At 57.4% G+C, this 14743-nt stretch overlaps 1 protein-coding gene across 4 annotated transcripts; it reads left to right on the forward strand.

The window, feature by feature from the left end:
* The first annotated feature begins 2016 nt into the window (after positions 1-2016).
* ARHGAP33 (Rho GTPase activating protein 33) lies at positions 2017-14718 on the forward strand. Of its 4 annotated transcripts, none has more exons than XM_039249662.1 (23): positions 2017-2094; positions 4008-4105; positions 4185-4269; positions 4604-4684; positions 4784-4921; positions 5355-5447; positions 6015-6137; positions 6227-6304; positions 6389-6455; positions 6538-6597; positions 6686-6838; positions 6922-7024; positions 8208-8352; positions 8433-8515; positions 8600-8707; positions 10006-10151; positions 10789-10942; positions 11028-11173; positions 11253-11327; positions 12335-13009; positions 13102-13493; positions 13587-13782; positions 14644-14718. In XM_039249662.1, the coding sequence occupies exons 1-23, from the start codon at positions 2089-2091 to the stop codon at positions 14661-14663; spliced, it is 3225 nt and encodes a 1074-aa protein (XP_039105593.1). In that variant the 5' UTR covers positions 2017-2088; the 3' UTR covers positions 14664-14718. The 4 variants fall into 4 exon arrangements, with proteins under 4 accessions (XP_039105593.1, XP_039105594.1, XP_039105592.1 ...); XM_039249663.1 differs by having other exon boundaries at positions 13587-13659; XM_039249661.1 differs by having other exon boundaries at positions 13587-14718.
* Positions 14719-14743: the final 25 nt, after the last annotated feature.

Genomic DNA, 14743 nt, shown 5'->3' on the forward strand with positions numbered 1-14743 from the left:
ATCCCTACCCCGTCTTCTGTGTGCTTTGGAGCCCTGGGCTGCCATGTAAAAAGTTGCCATGCTGGGTAGGGATTTTGGTTACACAGGTGTATGCACTTATGCACATACACAGGTGTACGTCAAAATTCAGTGAAATTTATGAATGTCATTGTATGTGAAGTTTTCCTCAAAAATAAATATTGAGGGGTGCCTGGGTGGCTCAGTCGGTTGAGGGTCTGACTTTGGCTCAGGTCATGATCTCACAGTTCGTGGGTTCGAGCCCCGCATCAAGCTCTGAGCTGACAGCCAGCTCAGAGCCTGGAGCCTGCTTTGCGTTCTGTGTCTCCCTCTCTCTCTGACCCTCCCCTGCTCACGCTGTTTCTCTCTCTCTCTCTCTCTCTCTCTCTCTCTCTCTCTCTCTCAGAAATAAATAAAACATTTAAAAAAATTTTTTTAAATAAATATTGGACTCTGGTTAAAGATATACACGCTAAGAGTTTAGGGGACAGTACACCAATGTCTATAATTTATTTTGAAAAACATCCAAAAATAGTAAGATTAATGAAATAGGATGAAGAGAGTAACGAGTGAATTACTAGTAATGAGATAAAGCAAATACAGTAAAATGTTAATGGTAGGATCTAAGTGGTGGATATATGGTTGTCAATTGTAAAATTATTCAACTTCGCTGTATCTTAGAAAGTTTTCATAATAAAATGTTAGAGTATGTGATCAGGATTATGTTGGTAGCTGTTATTTGTTTAAAAAGGAGGATAGAAAAGACTTCTATAAAAGTAGCTTCTGTATGTCATCGATATGGTATATATTTGTTTTCAGTGTTTTTGAACAAACCACACATTTAAACGAAATAAAAAATAAAGAGCTGTTTAGATATAAAAAGGATTTATGAGGAAGTCATGTTTAAGCTGAGACAGGTAGGAATTAATTAGTTGACAAAAGGCCATCCTAAGTACTATTGCTGGATTTTAAATCATCTCCAAGGCTTAGTAACATAAAACAATCATTTTATTGTGTTCATGGATTCTGTGAGTCAGAAATTTGGACAGGGCATAGTTGGGGACAGTTTATCTCTGCTCCATGTAGGCAGGATATATTTTCCCTTCCTTTGGATACTGATGTAGCCACAAATTAAGTGATCAGTTTTTGAATGAATGAGTGAATAAGTCAGAGCTTTATTTTCTGAGGTGAGGCACCCAATTGAGAACATGACCAATGAAAGAGTCTTCTTGGAAACAGTATTGTTAGTGTTTTCTGGACCTGGCTCAAGTCAGAAGCGGAACGATTGGGACTGGCTTTATGGGAGACCTGGTTATGTTCTGCGTTGCTGGCTAAACCAATTCCTATGTAAAAGGAGTCAGAGCTAGAGGCCGGCCTGTAAGAAGCAGTAGAGGAGGAGGCAAGGAAAATGTCCAGTGGGAAGGGCAAGGATTATGTCCCAGGCTGGGTATCTGAGCCAGTGAAAACCATCCATGGACAAATACCCTCATTCTGTGGGCGGTGTCAGGGTCAGGACTGACAAAGGTGGAGCTAGAGGATTGAGACCTTGAAAAGCTACTTGAGGATGGAGAAAAACCCTGAGGCCTTGGAAGAATTCAATTAAGAGTGTCAAAAGGAGAAAAAACAGTGTTAGAGGAGTGGTCACTGAGACTGGGCTATGGGGAGAGCCCTTTGCTTAGTGTTAGAAGTGTTGGAAGCAAAGCATAAAGAGCCTGGGGGTGTGTCTCAGGAGGGCAATGACAACCAATGAAAAGCAGTCATGGGCGCGGCGCTGTCAAACTTCGCGGGGCGGGACCGAAGAGGCTGAGCCAGGGATAGGACCAAAAACCCGAGCCAATGAAAAGCCGCTAGGTGGGCGGGGCGTCGTCCTAAGGCCAAGGGCGTAGCCAATGAGAAGCGGCGCCGCGGCGCCACTGCCCCCGCCTCCGTGGGGCGCGCGCCGGAGCCACGGGCAGCCGTTAGGGGCGGGGCCTGCAGCCGCCCGCGCGCGGCTCGCGCCCTCCCCTTTGTGTCGCCATGGCGGCGGCAGCGGCGACGAGGACGACGAGCGACGGGCCGAGCGCGGCCGGCGCCTGAGGAGGCTACGCTACCATGGTGGTGAGGGGCCCACGCGGCCGTCAGTCCTTCCGCGTGTCAGTCTGTCCGCGCGCGGCCCCGCCCCGCGCGCCCCGCCCCCGGCCCCGCCCGAGCCCGCGGCCTGCGCCGCCCCTCTCCCCTAGTCGAGGTCCCTCTAGTCCCCCGGCCTGGTCTTGGGCCCGAGCCCTTACCCCAGCCCCGCCCCCTCAGTGCTCATCCCCGTCCACGCCCTGAATGGAGGTGACAGTGGCCGAGGACCCAGGCTTGGGAGGGAGGGGCTAGTCCCGGGAAAGACCCGCACCACGAAGTGGCCCCCGCAGGGGCCTGCTGAAGCTTCCTGGGTCCTTCGCCAGCCCCCATTCCAGAGCCATCCTCAGCTTCCTCTCCCCACCTCCACCCTTTTCTGACTAGCCACCTCCCCCTCCTACCACCAGCCCCCTTGGCGCTCTTGAGCCCCACCCCCACCCGGCTCCATCCTCAGCCTGACCCTTTTCTTCTCTTTCTCCTCCTTCCCATACCGTTCTGTTCCCTCTCAATCAGCCCTCCCCTACGCCCCATCAGCCCGAACCTCTACCTCAGCCTCTCCAGCATCTCCCCTCTCCTTACTCCACCCCAACCCCAAGCCAGCAGTGTACCTCTCGCTAGATCCTTGGGTCCTTCTCCATCTTCTTGTCCTCACCCTCTCTCCCCCACCGTCTCCCTCCCCCACCATGCTGCTCCTGCTCATTCATCCATTCATTCTCTCTTTCGCTCATTTAACAGACATTCCCTGATACCTCCGGGCAGACCCCGTGTTCCAGGTGCAAAGAGATTCAGATCTTATCCTGCCTTAGGGAGCTTCCTGAGCTGGAGGGGGTCAGACCTGAGGGTGAGACCCAAGGATGAACTTAAGAGTCTCAGGGATATGAAAGAGGGAGAGGCTAGAGCCTAGCCTGGAAAATCGCTATCTGGAAGCTGGTTAATTTATTTGTCAGGTTTTGCCTGGCTCCTGCTGCGTAACTGGACATTGGGATCCACAGAGGAATCAGGCAACCTTTCCTGTGAGAAGCATCAATTCTGTGCCCAGCTCTGCGCTGGAGCCCCTGATCCTGGGGAAGTCGCAGTCCATTGGGGCAAATGGACTTGTCACCAGTGACATCTCAGTGCTCTGGGCTGGGCTGGGAGAACCCTGGGGGCCAGAGGAGTCCAGAAGAGGAGGCTAACACAGCCTGGGTCAAGAGCACAGAACAAGAGAGCTGAGACCTGAGGCACGACGAGGAGTGAACCTACTGAAAGGATTAGGAAGAGTGTCCCGTGCAGAGAGAACAATCTTTGCAGAGGCCTAGGAGGAAATGAGAAGGTGGTGCTTTTGTGGCACTCTAAACGTGCGAGCCCTGAGAGTGGAGGCCATGGTGGGAAGTTTGGACTGGAGAGGTAAAGAGAGACCTGAGAATTCAGACTTTATCTTGAAGATAACAGGGAACCATTGAAGGTCTATGATCGATGGAGAGATGGAAGTAGGTCTGTGTGGTATGAAAATTATACCAGCGCTTGCTAGGAAGAAGCGAGCAGGAGGGGAGAGGTTGGTAGCAGGAAGATTGATAAGATGGGAGCTATGACTGTCCAGACATCAATGAAAGGTGTGGAGAGGCACATAGGGGAGAGGACTATACTCCACAGGGGCTGAAGGAAGGCTTCAGACAGGGAGAGATGGTACCAGCGTGCGCTCTCTCTTCCTCGCCCCCAGTCCCTTTACTTCCAGCCCCCCACCCCAGACCACACACAAAGAAACAGGCCTACCCTCAGCTGCCTTCCCCTTCCCCTGACCTACCCTTCTGCTCCACGCTCGGGGCAGCCTGTGAAGCAGTTCAGAGGCCTGGGCTCACAGATAACAATGCTCCCGTTGTCTCTGCTCCCATCTCTGGAGGGCTCTGATTCTTCTTTATGCTCTACAGGCTCGCAGCACTGACAGTCTGGATGGCCCAGGAGAAGGCTCAGTGCAGCCCCTGCCCCACGCCGGGGGGCCCAGTGTGAAGGGGAAGCCTGGGAAAAGGTGAGAGGTGCGGGTGAGGCTCAGCTTAGGAGGGGGGCCACGCACAGGAGCCACCAGTGATGTGTCACCTGTCCTCCAGGCTCTCAGCTCCTCGAGGTCCCTTCCCCCGGCTGGCTGACTGTGCCCATTTCCACTATGAGAATGTTGACTTTGGTCATATTCAGGTATGGGGGCTTTGCACCCAGGTGGGAGGGTGAGCAGTATCAGCCACTTTACCCCTGAAGCCTATCTCAGAAATAGCTGAGCAGTCGCTGGCAGGAGGTGCAGGGCGGAAGGGGAGAACTGTCCATTCATTCATTCGTTTCTTTATTCATTCGCCTAACTTCTTGTTAGGTGTATGCTCTGTGCCAGGGCCCTGTGCTCTGAGACATCACCAGGCCCTGCCCTTAGGGAGCCCCAGGTAGGGGACACAGATCCATTCTAGGTAGTGCCAACCTGGAAAGGTCAGGACTGGGACAAAAGTGAGGCCCTTACCTGAGCCTTTATTTCCCTCTACAGCTCCTGCTGTCTCCAGAGCGTGAAGGCCCCAGCTTCTCTGGAGAGAATGAGCTGGTGTTTGGGGTGCAGGTGACCTGCCAGGTGAGCCCACCCCTCCTCTCATCTAGCCTGACAGACTGGCCTTCGTGGTTCTCGGTATAATGAGACTGCTGCTCCTTTCTGTCCCTCCTGCTCCCTCAGGGCCGTTCCTGGCCAGTTCTGCGCAGCTACGATGACTTCCGTTCCCTGGATGCCCACCTACACCGATGCATATTTGACAGGAGGTTCTCCTGCCTCCCAGAGCTTCCCCCACCCCCAGAGGGTGCCAGGGCTGCCCAGGTAAACTGGTTGTGGTCCCAGTCCCTGCCTCAGCTATGGTGCGTCCTCATAAGCAACGTGTGAACCCATCAAGGGAGAATAGTTCAGTATTTAAACACTGGTATGGCCCAAGTTCCAGCCAATCAGAATGGAGAGGCTCAGAATGAAACTGCAGCAGGTGTGGTTCTGGAGGCTCCTTTCAGCTTTAGGGTCATGGGAGTTCCAGGGGATTTGGTGGGGAGTCAGCATGGCCAGTCCAGTGGGGGCACACAGGAGCTTGGCATGGCCCATTTACTAACTGATACGAAAATATTTCAGTGCTTACCAGGGGAGCAGCACCCAGACATTCAGGCTGAGTTTCAGCCCTGCCCAGAGGTGAGCTAGGGCAGTATAGGAGGGCAGTGACCCTCTCAAGGTCCCCCCTCAAAAGCCCATCCTGACAACCTGCCCCCAGATGCTGGTACCACTGCTGCTACAATACCTGGAGACCCTGTCAGGGCTGGTGGACAGTAACCTCAACTGTGGGCCTGTGCTCACCTGGATGGAGGTAGGCCCAGGAAGGAGGGGCTTGGCAGGGGGAGTGAGTGAGGGCTGTCTGAGGAGCAAGAACCAGCCTGAGAAAGTGTGTGGGCACAGGAAAGAAACGAGCCAGAGTGGAGGAGGCACTGATATTTCAGTGTCTGTGTGGGCACATGCCTATGAGAGAGAATGGGGGGGGGGGGGGCGTGTGTGTGTGTGTGTGTGTGTGTGTGTGTGTGTGTGTGTGTTAGAGGCACCGGACTATGGGGATGTGAGGATTTCAAGATATATCAGAAATAGGTTTGACTGTAACTCACAGAACACCCGGCCAACGGTGGCTGAAGCCAGTGGGTGTTTAGATAAGCAGATATGCAGTGTCATTGGAGGATGAGACACGGGGATGTCTTGGGACATGAGAGGAAGGAAGGGCTTTGTTGGCTGGGGCAAGAATTTAGCTCTTTGGCCAACAGCTCTGACTAACAGAGGCTCTCAGGTAGGGGACAGGTAGTGGACTCCGTGGGACATGGGGGAACCTTCTCTGCCTTTATTCTCTCCTTCTGGCCTCTCCCTGCACATCCCCCTTCCCCCATCTCAGCTGGACAACCACGGCCGGCGGCTGCTCCTCAGTGAGGAGGCCTCCCTTAACATCCCTGCGGTGGCCGCGGCCCACGTAATAAAACGGTACACGGCCCAGGCACCAGACGAGCTGTCGTTCGAGGTGAGGCTGTGGGGAAGCAGATTCCAGCTGGGCTCCCCTCTTCCCCCCATCCCTTCTGACGCTCCCTCCAATTACCTTCGCACTTTCAGGTGGGAGACATTGTCTCTGTGATCGACATGCCACCCACTGAGGACCGGAGCTGGTGGAGGGGCAAGCGAGGCTTCCAGGTGAGCCCGGCGTGGGTTGGACGGGTGGGGCAGGGCCCCGTGCCAGCTAGGGTGGCCCACTCACTGACCCCAAACCCTCTTCAGGTTGGCTTCTTCCCCAGTGAGTGTGTGGAATTGTTCACAGAGCGGCCTGGCCCAGGACTAAAGGGGGGTAAGTGCCGGGGCAAAATGGGGGGGCCTCCCTGCATCCTTTGCCTGCCGTCCATTCTCTCCACCTACTGTTCACCCCACAGATGCCGATGGTCCCCCGTGTGGTGTCCCAACTCCCCAGGGTGTCTCCTCTCTGACCTCAGGTAATGGGAACAAGGGGCCAGGCTCCTGTCACCCGCCGTAAGATCAGTGGCTGCACTGACCCCGTGTGGCCTGCCTTTCCCCCCACAGCTGTGCCCCGGCCACGTGGGAAGCTGGCTGGCCTCCTGCGAACATTCATGCGCTCCCGCCCTTCCCGGCAGCGGCTCCGGCAGCGGGGCATCCTGCGGCAGAGGGTGTTTGGCTGTGACCTTGGAGAGCACCTCAGCAATTCAGGCCAGGATGGTGAGGCCCTCTGTCTACCTGCCCAGACACTTCTCACACCCTGGTTGCAACCTGCCTAGACCTGAGCCCCTGCTTTTCCCCAGTGCCCCAGGTGCTTCGCTGCTGCTCTGAGTTCATTGAGGCCCACGGGGTGGTGGATGGAATCTACCGGCTCTCAGGAGTGTCATCCAACATCCAGAGGCTACGGTGAGGGTCCACCAAGCCCTTCCTTCCACCAGCTCCTACTCAGCATCGTCTGTTTCAGGCCGTGTGCCATGTGCTGGGGACACAGAGTTATGGGGGGGAGAGTAGGAGGGCTCAGAGTGGGCTTGGACTGGGGCTGAGGGCAAGGAGGGCTTCCTTGAGGAAGTGACACCCACAATGAGGCCTGAAAGGCGAGAGCAGAATACACATTGGAAGCAAAGAGATCGACGTTCATTGAGTACCTGCCACCTGCCAAGCACGAGGCACTGGGGACACAGTGGTGAATGAGACAACCGGAGCTTCCTGTCCTCGTGGGGCTCACATGCTAGAGGGAGAGACAAACAAGGATAGGAGAGCGTGTACTAACAGGTGACAAGTGCTATGGAGAAAAATAGAATGGGGTGAGGAGGCTCATAGTAAGCTGGGGAGGGATATTGCGGTTTTATATGGGGTGGGCAGAGAAGGCCGCCTGGCGGAGAGCTTGCTCTGGGGGAGGTGAGGGAGCGAGCTGTGTGGATGTGCTGGGATGAGCATTCACCTGGAAGGGAACAGTTAGTGCGAGCGAGAGCAGCAGAAGGTCATGTCCCAGAAGGAAATGGGGGCAGAGCATACAAGGCCTTTTGGACGACTGTTAGGATTTTGCCTTTTACTCAGAATAAGGGGGTAACTCCAGGAGGGGTCTCAGCTGAGGAGGGAGAACATGCAGAACAGCCTAGGGGAAGCAGTGAGCCATGAGCACTGGGGCTGACAGGAGAGACAGGCATGAGGTCACACGATAGGGTGTTTACCCAAGAGCAGTGGGACATTACCAGCGAGCGGTGAGCAGGGGCTGCTGGGATTTGGGCCACATTTCTCAGTGACCTCCGGAAGTCAGGAGAATGACAGCTTTGTGGAAGGAACATGGTCGCGCTGTGGATTCAGATAGCCTTGGGTACCCACAGCAGGGGCATCTCTCACCTGAGCCTCAGTGTCCTTCCTGTAAAATGAGGCATGCTCTCTGGGGCACACAGAGTTGTTGGTGGGGAGGGGGTGGGGGCGGGTTCAGTAAGGCTCTGCCTCTGAAGAGCCCAGCACAGGATCCACGAGCACGCATCCACGTGTGGCCACTTTGGGAAGTGGGGGAAGAACATGGCCAGGCGGATCGGCTCTGACCTGACTCTTTCTCCTCCTTATCTGGTGGCCTCAGGCATGAGTTTGACAGTGAGAGGATCCCTGAACTGTCTGGCCCCGCCTTCCTGCAGGACATCCACAGTGTGTCCTCCCTTTGCAAGCTATACTTCCGGGAGCTGCCGAACCCCTTGCTCACATACCAGCTCTACGGGAAGTTCAGTGTGAGTAAGGGAGCCGGCGAGGTTGGAGGGTGCCGGGATGCATCTGGCCCAGCCCCCATCATGCCTGTACATAATCTCAGGAAGCCATGTCAGTGCCTGGGGAGGAGGAACGCCTGGTGCGTGTCCATGACGTCATCCAGCAGCTGCCCCCACCACACTACAGGTAAAGCAGGAGGGGCAGGGAAGGGCTGTGGTGGGGTCCCAACAGGGTTGAGGCTCAGGTGTCCTCCTCCACTGCCACCCCCAGGACCCTGGAATACCTGCTGAGGCACTTGGCCCGCATGGCAAGACACAGTGCCAACACCAGCATGCATGCCCGCAACCTGGCCATTGTCTGGGCACCCAATCTGCTACGGTAAGCTGGCAGCTCACCAGCCTGCCCCCCTCAGCCTTCTCCACAAGCAGGGCCTCAAGTCTCCCCCCACACCCAGAACCCACCCAGCGTTTGCTGTCTTATTCATTTCATTCAACACATATTCCTTCAGTACCTTCTGTGTGCCAGCTCCTTTCCTCAGCACCGGGACACAGTAAGCAAGAATTGTGTGCTCCTAAGCTCGCATTTTCATGGGGGAGATGAACAATGAACCATCAACAAGAAAAATAGAGTATGGTCTGATGGTGATGAGTACCAAGGAGAAAGCAGGGAAGGGAGATGCACAGGGTCATGGTATTTTGAAATTTTTAGAGCGGCAGGGAAAGCTTCAGTAAGAAGTCTTCTGTGGCCAATAGCAGCATGAGTCTCAGAAGATTTGATAGCGACTAAGACAGGCAAGCTCTCTGTCGTCAATAAAATAGGTGGTACATCAGATGGTGGATATAAGAACTATGAGGACAAAGAAAGAAAAAGAGGGAAGCTTTCAATTTGAAATAAAGTGGGTAGGGAAGACTCCATGGAAAAGGTAACATGTAAGACCTTTAGAGGGGAGGGAGAGAACAAACCAGACTGAGGGGACCGGAAGTGCAAATGTCTGGGAAGGTGCCCGGTGTGCTGAAGGAGCAGCGGGGAGCCCAGTGTGGCTGGAGGCCAGTGAGCAAGGGAGTGGGGGGTTGAGGGGGAGAAGATGATGAGGTAGGAGATGCCAGGGGACCAGACAGTGGAGTGACTTATGATTTGTGGGTCATTGAGAGGACAGACTTTAGCAGGAGAGAGGTGTAGCCAGGGGAGAGCTCTGAGCCGGAGGGCCTTGACCCGGCATCACAGGCTCCCTCTGGCTGCAGAGGGGAGCAGACCGCAGGGCACAGAACACAGAATGGAGGGGAGGGGGCAGGGAGGAGCTACTGTGGTGTCTGGGATCCGGAGGGTGGAGACTAAACCCGGGGTAGGGACAGTGGGGGAAAAGAGTTTAGATTCTGGAGAGATTGTGTGGGTGGAGCAGGCAGGATTGCTGAGAGATTGGATGTGGCTGTGGGGGAAAGAGAGGGGTCAGGAACCACACCCAGAGGCGTTTGGCCTGAGCATTGACTGAGCTGCTGAAAGCAGCAGGGAAGGAGGTTTGGGGAAAGGTTGATAACCCAATTCTAGATGTGATCGCTTGGGGGAAGGTCAGGTGTTGGATGACAGTCATTTCTTCCATTGGCTCCCCATTTTGTGTTGCTAAAACCCACCAGCTAGGGCTTAAAGCACCGGGCCTCCCTCTCCCTCCTCCCATCCAGGTCCATGGAACTGGAGTCAGTGGGGCTGGGTGGGGCAGCCGCCTTCAGGGAGGTTCGGGTGCAGTCTGTGGTGGTGGAATTCCTGCTCACCCACGTGGATGTCCTGTTTAGCGACACCTTCTCCTCTGCTGGCCTCGACCCTGCAGGTATGCCCATCCCACCCCCTGATGTCCTGGCTACTGCCCCCTCATTGTTAGGGCTGCAGTGGGAGGGCAGGTGGGCTCCCAGCCCTATCCCTACCCCACTGAAGCTGGACCTCCCTCCTGGCTCCTTGAGGACCCCGCCCCGGCTCTCCCTCCCCTCCCCCCCCTTCTCATTTCAGCTCCTACGCTCAGGATCCCCACTTCTTGGCCCGGACATCGTTCTTCCTTCACCCCTTGTAGCTCCTGGGGGCTCTTGGGGCCATGGGTCCACCTGGGAGGAGGTGGGAGGTCCCCAGACTTGACCCCGCCCCGGCCCCACCCAGACTCCCCGCCCAACCCCGGACCCCAGCCCAATCAGGATTCAGCACGTCGGAGGGCCCACTGGCCCGAGGTAACTGAAGCCAGAGCCGCTGCCCTCGCTGGCTGCCGGGAGCTGCCTCCTCATCAGCTCGTTCTGCCTCACTCCTCCTCCTCATCTGCCTGCTGCCCACCCATTCCCGCCTGATCCGTCCTGGCCCCCTGCCTTGCCAGCCCGGGTGGGCATGCTGCGGGGCCGGGGCTTGGGCTGTAGCGCTTGGCTTTGCCTGTGGCCTTGAATGGCACCCTGAGCTGACAGCTGCCTCCTTTCCCAATTCCCTAGGCCGCTGCCTCCTCCCCAGGCCCAAGTCACTTGCGGGCAGTGGCCCCTCCACTCGCCTACTGACACTGGAGGAAGCCCAGGCTCGCACCCAGGGCCGGCTGGGGACACCCACGGAGCCCATAACTCCCAAGGCCCCAGCTTCACCTGTGGAGAGGTGAGTGGAATGCGGGGGGAGCACAGGGTCAGCCTGGAGGCCCCCAGATCCTCAAACTGCCTCCTGTGTTTCATGCAAATTCCAGGAGGAAAGGGGAGAGAGGCGAGAAACCGCGAAAGCCAGGGGGGAGCAGCTGGAAGACCTTCTTTGCCCTGGGCCGGGGCCCCAGCATCCCCCGGAAGAAGCCTCTACCCTGGCTGGGGGGCACCCGTGCCCCACCGCAGCCTTCAGGTCAGAGGCCGGCAGTGGGAGGTGGTGGTAGGGGGAGGCACTCTGAAGTGCCCTGTGACCATTGTACCTCTCCTAGCAGGTGGCCGACCTGACACAGTCACACTGAGATCTGCCAAAAGCGAGGAGTCTCTGTCATCGCAGGCCAGCGGGGCTGGTGAGCACAGGGTGGCTCATGCCTGTGCTCAGGTGGAGCTGAGAGGGCCAGGGGGCCTGAGGTGGCCTCTAAATGGGCTTCAAATTTGGGGGGGTTGCTTTTTTTTTTCCCTTAGTCTGGACACTAGGTACAATGAGTTGGATAAAGCATCACCCATGGTTCAAGATATACTGTGATCATTGGTCTAGGCAGGGTCCTTTCAAACAGTCTTCTATTTACTCCTTTTGAAAACAAATCTAGATACTAAAATGAGCACCCATGAACCCACAGGCCAGAACTAAAACAGCCCATGACCTCACCTGCAGGTTTCTCCCCTCCCATCCGCTGCCTGCCCACAGGAGGCACCCTTAAGACTTGATGGTGGTCAGCGCCCCCTTGCTCTAAGGTCTCATCAGCTGTAGGCGTCTGCATAAATAACATACAGCACAGTCCTAGTGGTTTGGGAACTTTAAAGGTATCCTAAGATACCTGGATGAGGAACTTGACTTCACTCACTGCCGCCCATATGTAGCCCACACTCATTCCTCTCAGCTGGTATCTGGGTGTGGATGTCCCATTCCCAATAGGTTGAGGGGCTCTGGTGAGCAGTCTCTGCTATGCCCCCACACCCTTGTGAGGGCGCTGCATGTACCCCGGAGTGGAGGTGCCTTGCTGTAGGGTTTGCTCATGTCCAACTGTACCTGAGAAGGCCCATTTGTTGTCCAAATCTCACCAGCTACCCATGAGATCCCATTGGTCTCATGCTCCCAAGCTATGTGGTTGTCAGAGTTCGTTCTTGCCGTTGGGCCTGGAATGGTGTTCTCTTCATGGCCTTGCCTTTTGTTTCCTTTATCACCATGAGTCCGAACAGCTCCCTCTGGATTCGCAGCCATTGTGACCCTTTTCAGGGAAGGGCCTCTTCGCGTTCCTTCGCCAACCTACTGGGCTGTGTGCCCTATTCTCACTGATGTTATGGGTACCTAAAGTTCTGGCCCTTGACACCTAACTGCCCCCCCTCTCCCCCCCAGGCCTCCAGAGGCTGCATAGGCTACGGCGACCCCACTCCAGCAGTGATGCTTTCCCTGTGGGCCCGGCACCTGCTGGCTCCTGCGAGAGCCTGTCCTCGTCCTCCTCCTCCTCGGAATCCTCCTCCTCTTCTGAGTCCTCATCATCTGGATCCTCAGCAGCTGGGCTGGGGGCACTCTCCGGTTCCCCCTCACACCGAACCTCAGCCTGGCTAGATGACGGTGACGAGCTGGACTTCAGCCCACCCCGCTGCCTGGAGGGGCTCCGGGGGCTCGACTTTGATCCCCTGACCTTTCGCTGCAGCAGCCCCACACCAGGAGACCCTGCGCCTCCCGCCAGCCCGGCACCCCCAGCCCCTGCCTCTGCCTTCCCACCCAGGGCCACCCCCCAGGCCCTCTCCCCCCGTGGGACCACCAGCCCTGCCTCGCCCACCGCCCTGGACATCTCAGAGCCCTTAGCTGTGTCAGTGCCACCTGCTGTCCTGGAACTGCTGGGGGCTGGGGGAACACCTGCCTCAGTCACCCCAACGCCAGCCCTCAGCCCCAGCCCGGGCCTGCGGCCCCATCTCATCCCCTTGCTGCTGCGTGGGGCCGAGGCCCAGCTGAGTGACACCTGCCAACAGGAGATCTGCAGCAAGCTGTCACTGCCTGGTCCCCGGGGGCCGCAAGACCAGCACGGTGAGTCCTGCTCAGCCTACCCCACACCCTCATAGACCCGGAAGCTGCACCCAAGACCTGGCTGACTCCTCTTCCCATTCCTCTCTGTGTAGGTCCTGGTACAGATTCACCGCTGCTGCCCCCACCCCTGTCCCTCCTGCGCCCTGGGGGGGCCCCGCCCCCACCCCCCAAGAACCCAGCACGCCTCATGGCCCTGGCCCTGGCTGAGCGGGCTCAGCAGGTGGCCCAGAGACAGAGCCAACAGGAGCATGGGAGCACCCCTTCTGCTCCCCACTCCCCTTTTCACCGCTCACTGTCACTGGAGGTGGGCAGTGAGCCCCCAGGGACCTCAGGGGCTGGGCCAGCCCCCAACTCCCTAGCCCACTCCGGTGCCTGGGCTCCTGGACCCCCACCTTCCCTACCGAGGCAACAAAGTGACGGGAGCCTGGTGAGGAGCCAGCGGCCCCCAGGGACCTCAAGGAGGGGACTCCGAGGCCCTTCGCAGGTCAGTGCCCAGCTCAGGACCGGTGGGGGGTGCAGGGAGTGTGGGGATGAGCCAGAGACAGCAGCTCAGTTCCGGTATTCTGTCCCCACACAGGTTCCTACTCCCGGCTTCTTCTCTTCAGCCCCCCGGGAGTGCCTGCCACCCTTCCTTGGGGTCCCCAAACCAGGCTTGTACTCCCTGGGCTCCCCCTCCTACCAGCCCAGCTCCCCAGCCCCGGTCTGGAGGAGCCCCCTAGGTCCCCCTGCACCACTTGACAGGGGAGAGAACCTGTACTATGAAATCGAGACGGGTGAGGGTTCCCCCTACTCTGGCCCCACTCGGTCCTGGAGTCCCTTTCGCTCTATGCCCCCAGACAGGCTCAATGCCTCATATGGCCTGCTTGGCCAGTCGCCACCACTCCACAGGTCCCCTGACTTCCTGCTCAGCTACCCACCACCCCCCTCATGCTTTCCCCATGACCACCTTGGCTACTCAGCCCCCCAGCATACTGCCCGCCGCCCTACCCGGCCTGAGCCCCTCTATGTCAACCTAGCTCTGGGGCCGAGGGGTCCCTCACCCGCCTCTTCCAGCTCCTCCTCCCCTCCTGCCCACCCCCGTAGCCGTTCAGATCCTGGTCCCCCAGCCCCCCGCCTCCCCCAGAAACAGCGGGCCCCCTGGGGCCCCCACACCCCTCACAGGGTGCCTGGGCCCTGGGGCCCTCCAGAGCCTCTCCTGATGTATAGGGCAGCCCCACCAGCCTATGGGAGGGGGGGTGAACACCACCGAGGATCCTTGTACAGGAATGGGGGGCAAGGACGGGAGGGGGCTGGTCCCCCACCCCCCTACCCCACTCCCAGCTGGTCCCTCCACTCTGAGGGTCAGACCCGAAGCTACTGCTGAGCCACAGCTGGGAGAGACCTTCCTCCTTTCCCTTCCCCTCACTAATCTTGGCCCAGTCCAATCCCTTGTTTTGTATTTTCTTGAGCTCCTGACCCCTACCCTAGGTTTCTAACTTTGTAACTTGTTTCTGATGTGGGTCCCTAACCTGATATAGCTTCCCTACCCTGGGCCGAAGGGCACACCCATCCCCCCCACCCACCATCCTTCCATCCTGGGGGCTCTCGCACAAATCTGAGGGCTAGGCTGACAGCTGTCTTCCCTCTCCCTCCAGGAGCCCCCAGCTTGTTCTGACCTGTGCACAGGGGGTTGGAGAACAGCTCCTGCCCATCTCCCCCCGCACACCCCACTAAACCATCTGACAAAATTAATAA

The sequence above is a fragment of the Hyaena hyaena genome, unplaced genomic scaffold, assembly GCF_003009895.1.
Source record: "Hyaena hyaena isolate Hyena2069 unplaced genomic scaffold, ASM300989v1 scaffold_345, whole genome shotgun sequence".
Taxonomy (NCBI): Eukaryota; Metazoa; Chordata; class Mammalia; order Carnivora; family Hyaenidae; genus Hyaena; species Hyaena hyaena.

What these genes read in the sequence shown, in the direction of transcription:
- ARHGAP33 (XM_039249660.1), top strand. An exon ending in TTGACTTTGGTCATATTCAG is followed by an intron (nt 4,270 to 4,603) that starts GTATGGGGGCTT and finishes TTCCCTCTACAG; the next exon opens with CTCCTGCTGTCTCCAGAGCG. An exon ending in TGCCCCACCGCAGCCTTCAG is followed by an intron (nt 11,174 to 11,252) that starts GTCAGAGGCCGG and finishes CTCTCCTAGCAG; the next exon opens with GTGGCCGACCTGACACAGTC.